Source organism: Leptonychotes weddellii, chromosome 9, assembly GCF_054177405.1.
Source record: "Leptonychotes weddellii isolate Sample4059 chromosome 9, ASM5417740v2, whole genome shotgun sequence".
Classification (NCBI taxonomy): Eukaryota; Metazoa; Chordata; class Mammalia; order Carnivora; family Phocidae; genus Leptonychotes; species Leptonychotes weddellii.
Window position 1 is genome coordinate 117,057,485 of NC_138377.1, and position 16,982 is coordinate 117,074,466.

Sequence of the window (16,982 nt, forward strand, 5' to 3'; positions counted from 1 at the left end):
TCTTTATAGATTTTGGATACTAGCCCTTTATCTGATATGTCATTTGCAAATATCTTCTCCCATTCGGTCGGTTGTCTTTTGGTTTTGTTGACTGTTTCCTTTGCTTTGCAAAAGCTTTTTATCTTGATGAAGTCCCAATAGTTCATTTTTGCCCTTGCTTCCCTTGCCTTTGGCGATGTTTCTAGAAAGAAGTTGCTTCTTGCCCTTCTCTTTGCTTCTCCTCGGAACTCAACCTATTGATCCGGGTACAGTCAGACATCATACAGAGTCCTCTGAGGGTCAAATCCCAAGTTTTGGGAACCATGGAGGTACAGTCAGAGAGGCTTTGCTTCTTCTTCTTCTTTTTTAAGCTTTTATTTATCTACTTGACAGAGAGCATGAGGGAGTGCATGAGCAGGGGGAGCGGCAGAGGGGGAGGGAGAAGCAGGCTCCCCGCTGAGCAGGGAGACCGATGAGGGGCTCCATCCCAGGACCCTGAGATCACAACCTGAGCCGAAGGCAGACGCTTAACCAACTGAGCCACCCAGGCGCCCCGGGGAGGCTTTGCTTCTTACAGGAGAATAGCAACTGAAAGTCACCAACCCTATCAATTTACCAACTCATTTTCTCTGGAGATCTTATGCCTCCTCCCTTCATTATTTAAGCCATGCTGGCATTTACTGAGAAAGAAGGTGTGAATTAATCCTGGATATCGCTCCTCCGAGCGCAGCCAATGTTCTTATTCTGGAAATCGGAGCTGGGGAGTTAACAACACACGCCCACACCTCCCTGGGCAGAGTGCAAGTGTGGCTGCCCCTTCCTCAGCATCCGCTGAAATGGGGCGCTCGACGGCAGCAGCCAGCACTGCGTCTGGGGGGCTCCTCTGACCTGCCATGAGCCTTTCCTGATGTCTCAGATGTCCCCAGCTTCCCTTTACAAACTCTCTGTGTGGGACAGAGGGAGCTGTTGGAATAGGGCAGCAGCCCCATAATTCCAGTACCCGAAAGTAGCTAAGGCCTGCACGGGCTGTGGTGTCAGGCAAGCCTGCCTGGGATTCCATTGCCTCAGTTTCCCACCTGTGTGACCTTAGCAAATCCTGGTACCTCTCCGGGCCTCCCCTTCCTCATCTGCAAATGGGCAAACGGGGTGGTTGTGGCGTTTAAGGGAGTGGAACGGTGCACACGTGTCAGTCCCTGGAAAACGGGGCTCCCTGGGCACATGCCACCTCCCTGCACCAGCCTGTCCCCTCCCAGCCAGCTTCCTTCCACTGCCCTGGAGCTCTCTCTCAGTACCGCTGCTCCCCACAGACCTTCAAGTTTCCCAACTTTAGCCTCTGGAAGGAGGCGTGTGCAGATTTCCCAGATGTGCCACCAGATGCCATTTAGTACATCATTTCTGGGTAGTTCTCCTTGCTCCCCACAGCCTGGGTTCAAATACCAGCTCTGCAGCTTACTAGCTGTGTGACTTTGGTCCCATTCCTTAACTGCTCCGTGCCTCAGTTTCCTCATCTGTGAAATGGAGGTAAGAGTAGCACAGCCCTCACAGGATTGCTGAGAGGACAGGTTGTGAAGATGGCTAACGGGCTTCAAGTATCATTCAGCGCAGAGCAGACACCCCACAGTGATGCGTTATTCTCTGCGGCGTCCACCTCTGAGAGGAAAAGATGTGTGAGGAGTGAAGCTGTGCTTCCAGAAGCCATCCCCTCCGTTTACCCTTCAAGGCACACTCGGACCCCAGACTGTTAGATTTCAGGGATCGGTAACATTTCCCCAAAATTGGGGTCGGGGAGTCACAGGGTCACCAACCTCCTCGGCCACGGAAGACCATTGCCCTCTCTCAGGAAAGAGAGGACACCTTTACACCCCAAAGGAAAGAAGAACATCATCTTAGAACAAAGAAGAGTCATTCTCAGGATTGGTGGTTAGCAACCTGAAACGAACATAATTGTCATGGACACGTTGTGCTTTTTCTTTTTCTTCTTTCTTGCTTTCTCCCTTTTGGATCCCCGGTCTTCTGCAGATCAGCCTTGGGGACCGCTGACCTCAGGGTCATTTCGATTCCCCCGCCGCTGACTAAGAGGCCAGAGGAGGAGGAAAAATTGTCGCCTTGAGCATGGAAAAGGGGCTGGGAGGCAGGGCTGAGGGCCTCTGTATTCCCCCAGTCAGAACAAAAAAGGTGCTGGGAAAACTCTCCGACAAAGCGAGAGCCTCCTTCTTGCAGAGCAATTTAGGAACACACACCCCCCCACCCCCCCACCCCCCCCACACACATCGGAAGGCGGGACACTGGATCTCCAAGAGCAGCGAGTCAGGATTCCAAGTGGACAAGTGTCAGGAGGAGCCGCTCCTGGCGTATAACACGGATACATGGCTTGTATCCATCTCCCCGGATGGAGCAGTTCCCTTTGCCACTGTGAAGTCTGTGACAGCTGAAGCTGAGAAAATGCTGGGACAAACAGGTCCCGTCAGGACACCGGGCGGCTTCCTAGCCGAGTGACTGACTGCAGGCGACTGGGGAGAATTTAAAACCAGCCCAGCTGCCATCCAGGAGAGTGACTAATCTCAACACTTAAGGACAAGCCCCAGACCGGCAGTCATTCAGACACAGGAGATGGTTTTCCTGGACGCAGATGGCACCCAAGTGTCTCTCACCCGGGGGGCTTCTCTTGGAGAAATGGACCGACCCCACGCCCCCCGCAGGAGACAGCCACCTGATGCGCACCCCCCTCCTGCTCCACCCCTCTCCCGCCCCCCCGCAGGAGACAGACAGCCACCTGATGCGTACCCCCCTCCTGCTCCACCCCTCCCCCATGGCATCGTTTATGTTTCTGCACCTCCCACAGTCCTTTCCCTGTATCGTTCCATCTTGTCTCCAGAACTCACTTTTGCTTGAGAGAGCTAAGAGATAGGAGATTCTGGAGCTTCTCTAGGGTCCACGCAGCTGCCACAGTGTTGACCCATCCATCACGGTTCCCTGGTTTGATCAGTGTTTGCAAATCAAAGCACCACTTAAAAATGTTTAATAAGAAAAGTCTTGGAGATCCCACACACTGACCTGACCTCACATTTCATACTCTCTCAATGTTTCAAACACACAACTTCCAGCATCCCTTCTGGGGACCAGCCCTTGGAAGGAAAGAGTTGGCTCTAAGTTAAGCCTGCTCTCTGGAGAGTCAAGGGCTGAACAGAGGCGTGGAGGTGGGTCTCGACAGCTTTGGTTTTTATCTGAACTGGCAGCTGGAAACCTAACCACTGGGCCCTCTACTTTTACAAACTAGAAAGGGCTTTTCCACTGGTCCGCCTCCGACCTTCTAGGATGATGAACAACGCCCTTAACTGGGCGGATACCTAAGGTGGGAAAAGCAGGACCTTCCAAGTAAGTAGAGGGTGTTTACTTGTTATTAGAATAGTATAGGGGTGCCTGGGTGGCTCAGTCAGTGAAGCGTCTGCCTTTGGCTCAGGTCATGATCCCGGGGTCCTGGGATCGAGCTCTGCGTCGGGCTCTCTGCTCCCCAAGGAGCCTGCTTCTCCCTCTCCCTCTGCCTGCCTCTCCCCCTGCTTGTGCTTGTGCGTGCTCTCTCTCTGTCAAATAAATAAATCAAATCTTTTAAAAAAAAGAATAGTATAGACCTTTGGGAGAAGACTGAAAGCTTATTTTGGCCACATCCTAGGCCCGAAAACTATATTATGCGTTTCATGCACTAAACCATATGCTTATCACCAGGGGCCAGGGGCAGAGAGAAATAAAACAGAATTGTTGAGGCCCTCTCCATTGGTGTAGATACTGGCATGATAGCGTGCTAAGGGTAATCCACAGGAGGGATGGCCACCCCAGACTGTCCAGGGAGGGTCTGGGCCCTGGGAATGCTTTACAAAGGAACTGCTACCAACCTTAGCCTTGAAGGTGGAGTCAGGGGAAGGTAGGATAGCGTGGGGTGGGAGTCAGGAGGGAAATGGTGTGCAAAGAGATTTTTCCCAAAAGGAGGAAGAATGCGTTCAAAAGCATGGAGGCATGGAGTTATGGCTCATTCCAGGAAACTGTGAGCAAAACAGAATGGCTGGAGCCCAAGGAGGTTGAAACAGGAGGCTGGGGCCAGATTATGTATTACCTTGTACATCACGCTCAAAGCATGGGAGCCTTTCTAGAATTCCACTCTCTCTGAGAGGTATTTATAATTTGCAATTTACAATATCCCCAATTTGTAAAACCTAAGCAATTTTAAAACCTAGCAACCCTGCTTTATAAGGGGAAAGAGGCCTTGAGTGGTGGTGAATCGGTTTCTAAGATGGATATCTATTTACAATTTAAATTTGATGCTAGGAACAGTTGGCAACAGGACTTGGAGCAAGTGAGTTAAAAACCAGAGTTTTCTCTCTCCTATTTTATCCTCCAGTCATGTTTATACGAGAGGGAAGTACATCAGGATTGGGAAGAAGAATGAGCTTTTTCCAAAAAAAAAAAAGATTACATCGTCTTGAGCAAATATGTATTCTCCTTACAAGGTGCCTGCACTTCAAGTGCTCAAAGAGGAGCTCATTTTCTTTCACATCAGCCTGCACTCACCCACCACCAAAAGGTGCACCTCACCTCACTCCTGGCTGATGGCCACAGCGGCTGCCTGCTCACAGACCTGGTCACAGCCAAGGACCAGAGCTAGCCCTGCCCCCCGTCTTAACTCTCCCCAGTCGTGGCCTGATGTCTGCCTGGGGTGCACAGGGACCCCTAGCCAGGGTGCCTGGATGGCATCTGTCCTGACCAGTCAGACGTCCATGCCAATAGGCCAGTGTTCACAGGGACCCGTTGCGAAATATCTCTACAATCACACCTGCTCCAGGCCCCCAGGTGCCCAATCATATGGTGTGTGGATGCCAGAATTCTCTTTCAATTGACATCCGAATCAGATTTGCAAATGGATGGGAGTCTTCTCTCCGGAAGCTTCAGCCCCAGGCCCCACCTGTGAGTCTAGGATGCTCCTGCCTGTGGCACGTGAGCTTGTCTGGCAAGCCAGGGGCCAAATAGTGCCCAAAACTGTCCTCTAGCATCACACTGAACTTGACGGGACCAAAGGGGCATTTCAGGGACACACACGAGCCCTCCGTCCTTCCCACAGTCTCCTTCACTCTCCTTCCCTCTTTGCAAGCTGCTGAGGCCACGCTCTTAGGAAAACTCTGGGCCTGGGCAACATCCCTGGGAAATGAGTTAAGTTCTGAGACCCATTCCGTAGTATTATTGCAGGGCGAAAGAACCCAGAGGACAGGGCAGTCTAGCAAGGTGGTCTTTGGCTTCTCACAGAACTAGGGTCCCTTGCTTGATCACCAAACCTCTCTGAGCCTCAGTTTCCTCACTGACAACCCGGAGATAGCCACAGTACCAACTTAAAGAGGTTCAAGAGGATTGAGCAAAGTATTACTTTAAAGCCATTAGCCCAGTGTCTGGCACACAGAGCTCGACCAGTAGGAGCTCTTGTTGCCCCGGGGAGGTGACTATTGTGTTGCCATGATGAAAAGATGTGTTAATATCAATGAAGTGCTTGGAATGGCTCCTGGCTCAGAGCCAGCACTCAATAAATCAATAAATGCTAATGACCATCATCACCTGCATCTTCACCATTATCATTATTATTACTATTATTACTAGTTACCTTCTTTTAAACCAGAGACTATGTTCAAGGAGCTCATTTGGGGATGAGGGCATTGGGTTGCAAATAAGGAGACATGTGCAGGCTTGTCCTCTCTTTACCAGGTCAGGGTGTGATATTGGATAGGCGATATTGCTTCGCAGGGTCACATTTATACTAACTGTAAAAAAAGAGGAGGTTTCCTAGGAGGAACCTCACACTTCCTTCCCATCCTAAGGCTGCGTGGGTGTCTGCTTTGCCCAAAGATACCATATGTGCCCATCACTGGGCCAGTGCAATAGAAGTTTATTGAACGCCTCTGTGCGCCGGGTTCTGGGGACACCTCGGTGGATAAGAGAGTCAGGCCTCACTCCCCTCTCTTGTAAGTTACCCTCAAGACTAAAGCACAGGGGACAATCAGAAAAAACATTTTAGCTTATAACTTGGTCTAAAAATTGGGGCACTGCATGAATTGATGGGGGCTGTTTTATCAAAGCCCCACCCAATGTCTGATACAGAATTTGAATTCGCTCTTTGAGTGCTTGGCAGAGAACTCATCTTTCTACATTTCCTTTTCCCTTTCAGCCCCAGGGAGGCGTTTCCACAAGCAAGCAAGTTAGAAGTTGAAAATCATCACTGAGGAAAAGAAACGAGTCTCTCAGAAAAAGCTTCAGGAAGAAAAACCTGCCCCTCGCAACCCATTGTATGATCCCTTGGGCAAGACAGGACCTCTGAGACTACCATACCAAAAGCTTCATTTTAGAAGAAAGGGGATCAAGAGCTTAAGCAAAGTGTATTTCACTTTTGTTCCACCAGACAATGCGTGTGCAATTCTCTTTCCTCATTCACTTCTCATTCCTTAATCCTTGAACACTTACTCCAGAAAGAGACGTCTTCCTTCCTCCCTTCCTAAAAACACCATAGGGTCCCCCCTTCCAGAAACAGCCATCCGTTTATAGAACCAATGTTTTCTTCCAGGGACTGACACTGGCAGGTAATTTGCAATCGTCCCTGGTGCAGGTCAAGATCAAGTTGGGGAAGGGTGGGCACGGCTGGTTCAGAGGCACCATGGTCTTGAATATGCATCCAGGTCTCCCAGGAAGGAATAAGATGAGAAAGACAGAGCCCCACTCCTGGCACTCCTCACTGGCCACTGTGCCAGGGCCCTTAACCCACTGAGCCCTGGCTGGCCACTCAAAGTTGGGGTAGTTCCAAGGATTAAAGTGACTGAGCTTGGAACCTGGCTTCTAAGCAGACATCAGACCTGTTGGGATTCTGGTCCTCTGCCCGATGTCCTTCTTCCTCCAGCCCTGGCAAATCCCAGATATGCCTCCACTCCACTTAAACATGTGTGGGACAGACTGGGGGTGGGACTGGGGGAGGGATTGATTGGGGGAGATGTCTCAAGCCTGGGTCAAAACTGGTCTAGCCAGGGGTCAGCCTGAGGACAGGGACACCAAGAAGGAGGGATAATGCCACAGAAGATTACACATTTGACCCATCTGACAATTTTTCCCAGGGTCAGCCCAAACAGACACTCCCCTCCCTAATGAAACAGGTCCCAGGGCACACCCATAGCAGAGGAGCTCTGGGTTTTAAATATATAGGTAAATGCCCTTCTTAGCTCTGGCCTAGGAGCTTATCCCTGGATACCCTGTTCGAATAACCTGATGTGGAGTGGGGGGTGGGGGGCTCTGTAAAGCATTTGGCAGGAAAGTGCAGCATTGTGTGCAAAATGATTTCCTGATTGCATTTTAAAAATTAAAAGTCCCTGGCATGTAGAAGCTATTCAGTAAAAGTTCAGTGAATGGGTAAGCCAGGGATCCCTGAATGAGCTCCACACTTCTTACGTTTCTATAGCAGAACAATGGGCAGCTGCTGGTCCTTCCCTCTCACCTGTCAAGGTCAGCAAGTAGTCCGGCCAAGCAGAGCCCACAGCTGGGAGAAGAGAGGGAGAACCAAGAGGAAGGCCCTCCCCACCGGGTCATCCATCACCCACGACTTGGCTTTCCTGATTTCCTCTCCGACCCTGGTTTTTGAGGCGAACAGCTATGGAAAGTAACGGATTTCTCTATTTCCGCATGGGAGCGCGTCACGTATTAACTGAACCGTATTTGTGAAAGTTTTCGGAGCTTTGGGGAAACCGAGGATGAGGAAGAGGAGGAGGCAGACAGGGAGGGGTTCTTGAAGTGTGGTGGAGTTCACAGAAGGAATTCCTGGGTTTCTGAGATGGGAAGGGGCAGGGAGAAAAGGAGAAAGCAGGAAGTTGGCGCGTGCCCCAGGTTTGGGTCCTTAGGGCCTCGGGATCCTGGCATTTCCCTTTGAGGGACCTGTCAGCGTAGCGGGCCCTCCAACTCGAGCTGATAATGAATGAAACAAATGGGACAAAGGAGGGGGCGCACGCGGGGCGGGACTCAAGTAGGGCGCCAGGCTCGGCTCTAGCCCCAAGGAGGAGGGGACCTTCTGCCCACTCGGCGACCTCACCTTTTCCCTGCCCTGGGCCAGGAAGCTCTCCTCAGGGCCCCTCAGAACCCTAGCTGCCTCCCCACCTGCCCGCCGCGGATTGGACGCTCTTTGTGGCGCCGAAGCAGAGAGACCCGGCCGAGCGTGCTGGAGGCTGCCGGGCGGGGCACGGGTCCCAGCCTCCAGGACCGACGGCGGGTGCGTCCCGCGCCGCAAGCGCGCACTCCTCGAAGTCCCGCGCCAGGGCAGGGGCTCGCGGTCCCGCCCCACCTCTGGAGAGATCGGGAGAGAAGCCCGGGCGAGACAGCGCGCCTGGGGGCCCCGAAGACCACCCGGCGGCGATACAGACTTTCCCGAAAGGTTTCCGTCTCCGCAAGGAGAGCGCACGGGAAGCCGGGGGCGCAGGGGGCGCCGTGGGGTTAGCTGAGCGTCCAAAGCCAGGCGAGGGAGAGAGTCTCAGCCCAGCCCTGCGCGCTCCGCCGCTAGCGGTACCAGCCGGCGCCCTAACGCCGGGCTCCCGGGCCGGCGGGAGGATCGTGTGCCAGTCCGTAGGTACTGGGGACACTCCCCTTACCGCGAGCCAGTGCAGAGACACCGCCCTCCGCTCCAACCCGGGGATCCCCTCCCCCAGCGCAGAGATCCCCGCGCGCCCCCTGCCCACTTTGCCAAGGCGAGAAAGCGGCCGAGCTGGAGACAAAGAAACTCCTGCCTCCTCCACTCTCGGCCCCTCCGCCCACCCCAGACACTCCCCGGCGCCCTCCCTCGACCCCGGCGACATCGCTCGCGGACACGCTAGGGAAGGGGGGGTAGGGTAGGCGAGTCTGCTCCCTGACGCGGGCCAGCTGGAGGCTGCCCGTGCTCCCGGCTTGGGGACACCCCACGGCAGCCGCGCCCCCATGCTCCGCTCCCCAAAGCGTCCCGGTCCCCCGGCACCGCCTCCCCGGGCCAAAACCTTCCCCCACTTCTCCAGCTGAGCGATAGGGGGGCGCGGCGCACACAAAGCGGGTGTGGGGGGCGGAATACCGGGGTGGGAGAGATCCCGCCAGGGCTCTGCACGGGCCTGGGCGCAGCTATTTACCCGATTTCTTCTTCGATCTCCGAGATGTCTGCGAAGATGAGGAAGACCACGAGCAGCGTGAGCGCAGCCAGCATCCAGCTCCGGAACTGCAGCTGCATGGTGGGTTCGCGCCCGCCGGGAGCCGCGCGGGCCGGCGCGAGGAGCGGGGGCTGGAGGGCGCAGCGGCAGGCGCCGGAGCCTCCGCGCGCGGCGCGCAGCGGGGCAGACACCCTGCGCTCCGGGCGAGTGCGGGCCAGCGGCGGCGGCGGCGACAGCGGCAGACAGGGGTTGCTCAGGCGCGGCGAGCTCGCTCGCTCCCTCTCCGCTCCCGCCCTCCTCCTCCCCTCCCTCCTCCTCCCCTCCCTTTCCCCTCCCCTCCCTCCTCCGCCCCGCGCGGGGCTCAGAGTGCAGTTTGACAGCTTTGCTCCGCGCCTCTGCTCGCCTCCTCCCACCCTAGTCAACTCCTAGGTCCAGCCATCCGCCTTGGCTCCTCCCGCCTGGCTTCTTTCAGCTCCCCAGGGCGCTAGGATGTGGCCAGAAACCGCCACTCCCCGCCTAGGGAGGCTGGGCTCGGGGCACCGCGGGCGTCCGGGTAGCGAGCTGAACCCAGGGAAGCGTGCGCACCGCCCGGCGTCCCCAGCCGGCTGGCAAACGCCCTCCCGCGCTCCTCTTTGTCCAGCGCCCTCGCTTTCTCGCAAAGTTTTGGCGACACAAAGACCTACACCTGGGGACAGCCCCCGGCGCTCGGCGAGGAGGCGGTTTCAACCAGGCAGATGTTTCGGCAGTTGACGAATTAGGAGGGGTGGTGGGGGAAGGGGAGGAGAGAAGAGATAATCCAAGATAGGCCAACTTCAGCGGAGATGCTGATTGCAATCTGTGGGCGAGGTGCTCAGCCCCCTAAAAACCACCCCCTCCGGGCGGTCATCTTGGTCACCACTGACAGAGCCGAGACTGGATCCGGAGAGGCTTCCCGAGTTGCCTGAGGTCACGCAGTCTTGGCTAGAACTCTGGAGCGGCTGCTGTACCCACGATGGGAGACTCAGCATCCGCCCTGCCCTGCCTCAGCCCTGGCCCTTCTGACTCTGGGGTGGGCTTGCCTCCCCAGCTCTTGCCCTCCCCTTGCAAAATCAGTAGTGCCCCCCTCCTCCCGCCCCGGGGTTCCTATCTTGATCTAAAGGCCTGCTAGAAAATATGGCTCCCACAAGGGGTAATGCCCCCCCCCCCCCCCGAGCCTAATATTTTTCGCTTCCCCAGCCTTAGACAATTTAACTCAAATGACATTTTGCACCAACCATTAGCCTGGGAAGGGCCCCATTAAGTTTTACTGGAACTAGATAATTACCTATTTTTTTTGTTCTTGTTGCACTAATTGTAACAATCCTCAAATCAGGAAATGTAACTTCCCAGAAGTGATCATCTGGTTTATGAAAGGGTCCTTGAGGTCTGAGTTTGGGGAAAAGGGTCCTGTTCAAGAAGCTATATGGAATATCCTAATTGCTTAGAAAGGACTCAGGAATGAAGGGGAGAGGTGCAGATTGGCTGTTTCCCCCAGGACCACCCACACAGAACCAGTTCTCACAGGGGTTTGGGGAGGGGATGTCAGTGGCTAAGTCCCTTCAGAAGCCCTTGGGGGTGGGGTGGGGTACGAGGGCTGCCTGTGCCCAGAGTCCTTCTGCCTCTGCGTGTAGGAAGGAGGGACAGGAGGAAGTCTTCCAAGTTAGGGGGCTGCTGGACAGCTCTTGACCCTGGAAGCCAAGATAAGTTCTCCCCTGCAAGAGTTGTTCCCATCACCCTGCCTGGAGAGCAGAAGAGGGAAGCAGCCCAGAAAAAGGGGGAAAGCTCTAGGTGTGGGGAACAGATGTCTTTTCCCCAGAGGAGGGGTGCACTGATCCCCATGACCGCACTTCATTTCTTTCCTAGCCCCTTGCAAAATCTGTGTACCTCCACTCCTACAGTGAGCTCCTCTGGAATACCACCTATTTTTCTTGGAGTGAGATTTTGTGATATTGAGTACAATGTAGGATGTCAGTCTCCCGGTCCATTAGAGGTGGTAACAGTCATCAAAAGAGGGTTTACCATCAGTGTGGCTGACCACATGGTTTTAACCATCATGTCTCCAATTTTTCTGAGTGCCTTGATCTTTCCCTTGTCTTGCTTGATGGGTGGTTAAGGAGTTGTAGAATTGTATTTGTTGTTGTTTTGTCTTGTTTTTCTGAGATGAATGGTTGTGGTATCTGAACAGGGAGAGGTAGAAACAGGATGCACCTGTTATGCTGCTCCATATTTCAATCACTCATTTGTTGACTTCATTACTCAGCAGTGTTTATTGAGCACTTACCCTGTGCTAGACACTCTGTGCTTGGGGCTAGAGCTACAAAGAGAGGAGAGAGGGAGAGAGGGAGAGGGAGAGAGGGAAAGAAAGAGAGAGAGGCATTTCCTGCCCTCTAGTGGCTCATGCTTTAGGAGGAAGACAGCTGTAATTATGGTGTGGGATGTGAGCAAGCTACAGTACAACTATGATCTCCTGCATAGCTTATAATTGATTAATAAGGCCACACAAGAGAGCAAGAAGAAACTGGCTGGCCTCCCTCTTCTCTGCTCTCTGCTTCTCAACCAACTACACTCTTACTATGCTGAACATCATGGAGAGATTGCTGTGATCCTAAATTCACCCAGATCGCAACTGTTACAACAGAGTGTACCCATCTCCTATTAGGTGACCCAGTTGTCATCCCAGGCTCAGGGCCTCCCTTCTTTGGACTCACTTGAGAAGAGTCATCATGAGTGGACAGGAAACGTGGAAACTGTTGAACACTTCCATCCCTTCTAGAGAAATCCTTATAACGAGAGCCACAGAGCAACATCCATCAAGTACACCTTCTGGGAAAGAGCTAGCTTTGTAATGTTGAGCCTATCCTTGCACTGAGAGTCACTGAGACGGGGTTTTACTTGGAGAGTGGTAGGCACCCTGGTCATAGCTGACCACAGAATGCTGTCTGGAAGCAGCACTTGCATCTGAATCGACGTGGGCCAGATCCTTTTATGGTGGTCTATACATGCTCACTGCCTCGAGGCTGTCTCTGAAAACTGAGTTTGTTCCTGGGGTCTGGAAAGAGGGAAGATGAGTGGATTGGCATCAAGTGTCGTGTCTGCTCATGCGGTATAAACTGCCACATGGGCACACACTTGGCTCGGCTGTCCTGACCCCTCTGTTTAAACAAGTCCCTTTTCCTGCGTTGGTCTTTCTAAGAAACTGGGAGAACTCACAGTAATCACTTCTTTAGGTTAAGTTATTGAATATTTGGGTTAAAACACAAGAGTTATATGGGAGTGGCAGCAAATTAAAAGTCATTACCACCCACTAACATTTTAACTCAAATTAATGGAGTAGATTAGCTATTCAGGCAACTGATAGGTTTCTGGGAAGTTCATATGAATGAGGGATAGAGGAGCAGGGAGCTCTGCAGAGCCCAGAAGGGGTCCCTTAGAATCACATGCAGCAATCAGACAGCTCTTCCTTGTCTCCAGCTCTGACTAAGGGCATGCTTCTCCTTCTAGGCGCTGACCTCAAGAGTGGGGACCCCCAACCAGAGTTGAAGGTCCTGAAAACCCAAAAACCATATGTATCATTTACACATCAACTAACCTCTCTGTGCCTTTCACTCCAGATATGGAGAGTTTTCATCTGAACTACGTCTTGGGGGTAATAAAGACTTCTCTTGGCAATCCTTTTACACAGGTACCATCATCTTCATTTTACAATGGAGGAAACTGAGGCTCAGACAGGGCTCGGTTGCCCAAGATAAGCTCTGTTGGCAGAAAGGGAATTTCAGTGCAGCCAGCCCCTCCTGGGCCTTGGTGACTTCTGGGATTGCGGGAATGCCAAGGTCCTCTCCAGCCCATTGGGCAGTTCTGAATGGATTTGTAAATAGGCACCACCTTTGATTTTTACCGAATGCCCTTCATTCTGGTATGTCAGGATTCAGGGAACAAATTTATCTTCACTCACTGCACACCCTCCATCATTGGTGAGATCGTAATCATAAATCTCAATTTTCATCTCTCCACACAGAAGAAAGCAGTCTTTTTAATCCAATCTTTAAAAAAAAAAAAAACCTCAATAATAAATAATAATTTTTCTTATCCAAAATTCTGACCCAGTACCAAACTACCCTTGAACTGGCTCAGAAAGCAATTTAGAATGTTTAAGAAAAAACTAGAGTGGTAACAGTCTTCTTTATCATCATCTCCAAAGGAGGAGCTAGGAATTGTTCAGTGTGTGTGTGGGGGGGCTGTGGGGGTCTGTGTAAAGACATAGAATATCTTAGTTGGAATAGACTAATAGGCTATTGTATTCCTGTACCTCCCATAACTGAGAGAACCAGATTTCCCTTTTGAAATTTATACTAAATTTGAATGTTCTCACAAATGCAACGTTTCCCCCTTCAAAATCAGAATCCAGTGATAACAATATGGGAAAATAAATGGGCACATTTGCATTCCATTTGTAGCTTTTGTAAATAGCAAAATTGTATATTAGCTGAAGAAAGAAAAGAAATATACCCAGGCAAGTGCTGTAAATGTTTCTGGGATTATCTGCAAGAGACCTTGAGGGACGTGGGAATAAGCTCCACAGGGAGCTGGAAGTGATAAAAGAGTGGGGGGTGGAGGCAGTGGTTCATTTTTTTGCTGGGATTTTTCCAAATTCTTTAGTCAGGATTAAAGGTGGTTTTGAACCAAAGCATGAAGTCAAGGACCAGGTGGCAGAGATAAATGAAAAGGAATGTCCTCTCACGTTTCTCAACAGTGCTTCAGCGAAATTACAACTGGGATCTCTGAATCAGCTCATCCAACTTTGCCCAAACTCCAGCATGACCCCCTCCCCAGGAACATCTAAGGAAGCTGGCCCTGGTCAGCCATCCCTGGCTCTCCGTCTTGTCTTGTGTCACTTTCTGTAGCCTCTGTTTGGATCATGGACCTCTGCATTCTCAGAGCTGGGCAGTTTGGTAGAGAGGGTGAACCCCTGTCCATTCACTCACTCAACTATGGTGTGTCAGGAATTATGCTAGAATAATCCTGGCATGCAGTGGTGAACTCTAGGGAGAGTTTCTGCCCTTATGGAGCTTGGAGTCCCGTGGGATTTTTATAGATGGAAAACCCTGGGACCCAGAGATCAAGCGATGGCCCACAGGTCCATTGCTAGTTTCATTTTATTTTATTTTATTTTTTTAATTAAAAAATTTTTTTTAAAGATTTTATTTATTTATTTGACAGAGAGAGACACAGCGAGAGAGGGAACACAAGCAGGGGGAGTGGGAGAGGGAGAAGCAGGCTTCCCGCGGAGCAGGGAGCCCAATGTGGGGCTCGATCCCAGGACCCTGGGATCATGACCTGAGCCGAAGGCAGACACTTAATGACTGAGCCACCCAGGCGCCTCCCCCAAAATTTTTTTTATGTTATGTTGGTCACCATACAGTACTTCATTAGCTAGTTTCAGAGCTGAGAGCAGAATTCTGTCTCTCCTGTCTCTGAGCTGAGCTCCATGCCAGGTTTCCCGTACCTACGCTCTCCCATGTCATTTTTCATGACAGTTCAATGAGATTGTAAACTCCCAAGGAGTAAGCAGCTTTCTTCCTCTTCTGGTCCCACATTATCCAGTGACTACGTGTTCCCACCATGGCCAGTTTCAAGCCACCATCATTATGTCACTGAAGGCAACATTGGGAAGGGTGTGCCCTGGCCCGCCATGATATGGTATGCCCACCACATACAAACAATAGATGCAATAATCTCAAGGGCATGGATAATGGTAAGAGTTAGAAGATAAAGTTTGGAAGTGATGAGTTCTGAGCATGTATGGCCTTTGTTTTTAATACATTTATGTAGTTGGAAGTTTGCAGGCTTTAATTTCTAATAATGGCTCTGTTTCAGAATCAGCAGCAACTGCCTCTAGCACGATACTGGTGACCAGCGGCAACAGGAGGTTGGCACAGTCCCAATGAATTGGTGAGCATGCTTGGCGAAATACCATTTCTAAAGGAAACTCCAGATGGGAGAGTTTCCTGAACCGTGGCAGCATTCAGTGGAATGTGAACCTGTTAGGATCTTGGCACAGTGCACTGGCCAGAAGAGAGTGCCCTGGGCCCCAAGTAGGTTTCTTGTAAAATGTCCCTTTGGGAGTCCTCTTCTACGTCTCCCTATCCCACACGGAGTCTTTGTGTTGTTTATCCTCTCTTCCCAGTTCCCCCAGTCTGGTTTGACAGAGCAGACTGGAAAACTGCAGGAAGATCAAGAGACAGTGGTTTTTGGCTGCATGAGTATATTTGGATTAGGTTAAGCAACGTAAACCCCAAATGCCAATGGCTTCTTCAAAAGAAGTTTCTTTCTCATGTGCAAATGCCCCCAGCAGACAGCCAGGGCTGGTTTGGCCATGGAGCTCCCTAAAGTCTTTAGGATTCAGGTCCTTCCAGCTTTCCTGTCTGCCATCCCTTTGCTGAGGCCCTGCCTCACCGCTCATCACCTCCAGATTCCCAGGGGTAGAATGGAGGAAGAGATAAAAAGAAAGGAAAGTTCCCGAAACCTACCGCACAGTGCTTCTGCTGACTCCTCTTGGTCCAGAACACTGTCATGGTGCCACACCTAGCTGCAGGGGATTTGGACCTTCTGCACACTCAGCTGAGAAGCCCATTGTGGAAGAAGGGGAAGGGCAGATGTGAGGAGCAACTGGTGGGCTCTGCCACAATGGGGGACAGAAAAGACCACCGCAGGGTTTTTCTCTCCGCATTAGCCCTGCCTTAAGATGATTGTGTGGCCTGACCAGAAATACCCGAGTCTGTGGCCACAGAGCTGTTCCTGAAGCTGAGTTTCAGACTGTCCTAGCTTCCTGTTTCTTAGTGCCCTACTTTGCCACACTCTTTCTTTGTTACCACCGTAGGGAGGCATCCTAGGAGGCTTGATCTGTACTAAGCAGATCCTTTTATTCTAATGAGTTGACATCTAGGCCTTCCCTGACCCTGGAAAGTACTCTCCTGGGGCTGGTCAATCCCAGAGAGAGTAAGGGATTTGTCTGGGAGTATGCCTTTCATCTGCAAACAAGCCAATCCAGAACCTACACCCCATCCACCTCCTGTATGGGCTGTCACTCTCTGGGGCACTATTCCCCCCACCCTAATCACCCCAAGGCCCCATAAAAGACAACGAGGGACACACCCTGTGCCCCAGGGCCCACCAAAATTACAAAGAGTGAATCCTAAGCTTGTTTACCCTGACTCGCCTCTTCCTTCCCATGACAACCACCAGGAAGCTCCTTGCCCACGTTTTTTTCCCACTCCTCTGCCTGCTGACCGACCCTGGAGCCTCTGTGTATGTGTATGTGTGTGTGTGTGTGTTCCCGTGTGGCATGGCCTGCGCCCTCCTCTTGGGAGCTGTAACAGGTTATCTTTTCAATGGCCACGGCCTCCTGATCATGGGCTTCCCCGCAGCTGAATTATAGCAACACCTGCATTTAAAAACACGGGTTAGAGCAGAACTTTGCAAACTCTTTGTGTACGGGACCAGGGTTTTTCTCTGTTTTTAAATCTCATCAACTGCAGAACAACAGGTGTCCTACCATGGGAACTGTGTGCATTTCACATCATGGGCCTCTCACCATGTGCGTCGAGCACCTCCACACTCTTCATCGAGGGGAGTCACTGATCACACAGATGCCCCAACACATGAAACTGCTGTGAATGTTTCTAAAGGCTTGTCTTCAATTTCTGTGCGCATCTCAGTGTGGACCAGAAACGCCCAGTTCACACACTGGTCCCTGGACCACACTCCAAGTGGTTCTTGCTCTGAGCTGATTTTGAGACCACACAGATTGCT

At 51.8% G+C, this 16,982-nt stretch overlaps 1 protein-coding gene and 1 long non-coding RNA gene across 2 annotated transcripts in view; one reads left to right on the forward strand and one right to left on the reverse strand.

The window, feature by feature from the left end:
• The window catches only part of ST8SIA2 (ST8 alpha-N-acetyl-neuraminide alpha-2,8-sialyltransferase 2), a 66,628-nt gene extending 57,209 nt beyond the window's left edge, over positions 1–9,419 (reverse strand). The window contains exon 1 of the mRNA XM_081831619.1: positions 9,138–9,419. Within this exon, the coding sequence (XP_081687745.1) occupies positions 9,138–9,235 (98 nt within the window). The 5' untranslated portion in view covers positions 9,236–9,419. The remainder of the gene's footprint in view (positions 1–9,137) is intronic.
• Positions 7,842–12,833, forward strand: LOC145723588 (uncharacterized). The gene is made up of 3 exons (XR_014148799.1): positions 7,842–8,607; positions 9,162–9,236; positions 12,675–12,833. It is a non-coding gene; the product is annotated as an uncharacterized LOC145723588 (long non-coding RNA).
• The last annotated feature ends 4,149 nt before the right edge of the window (positions 12,834–16,982 follow it).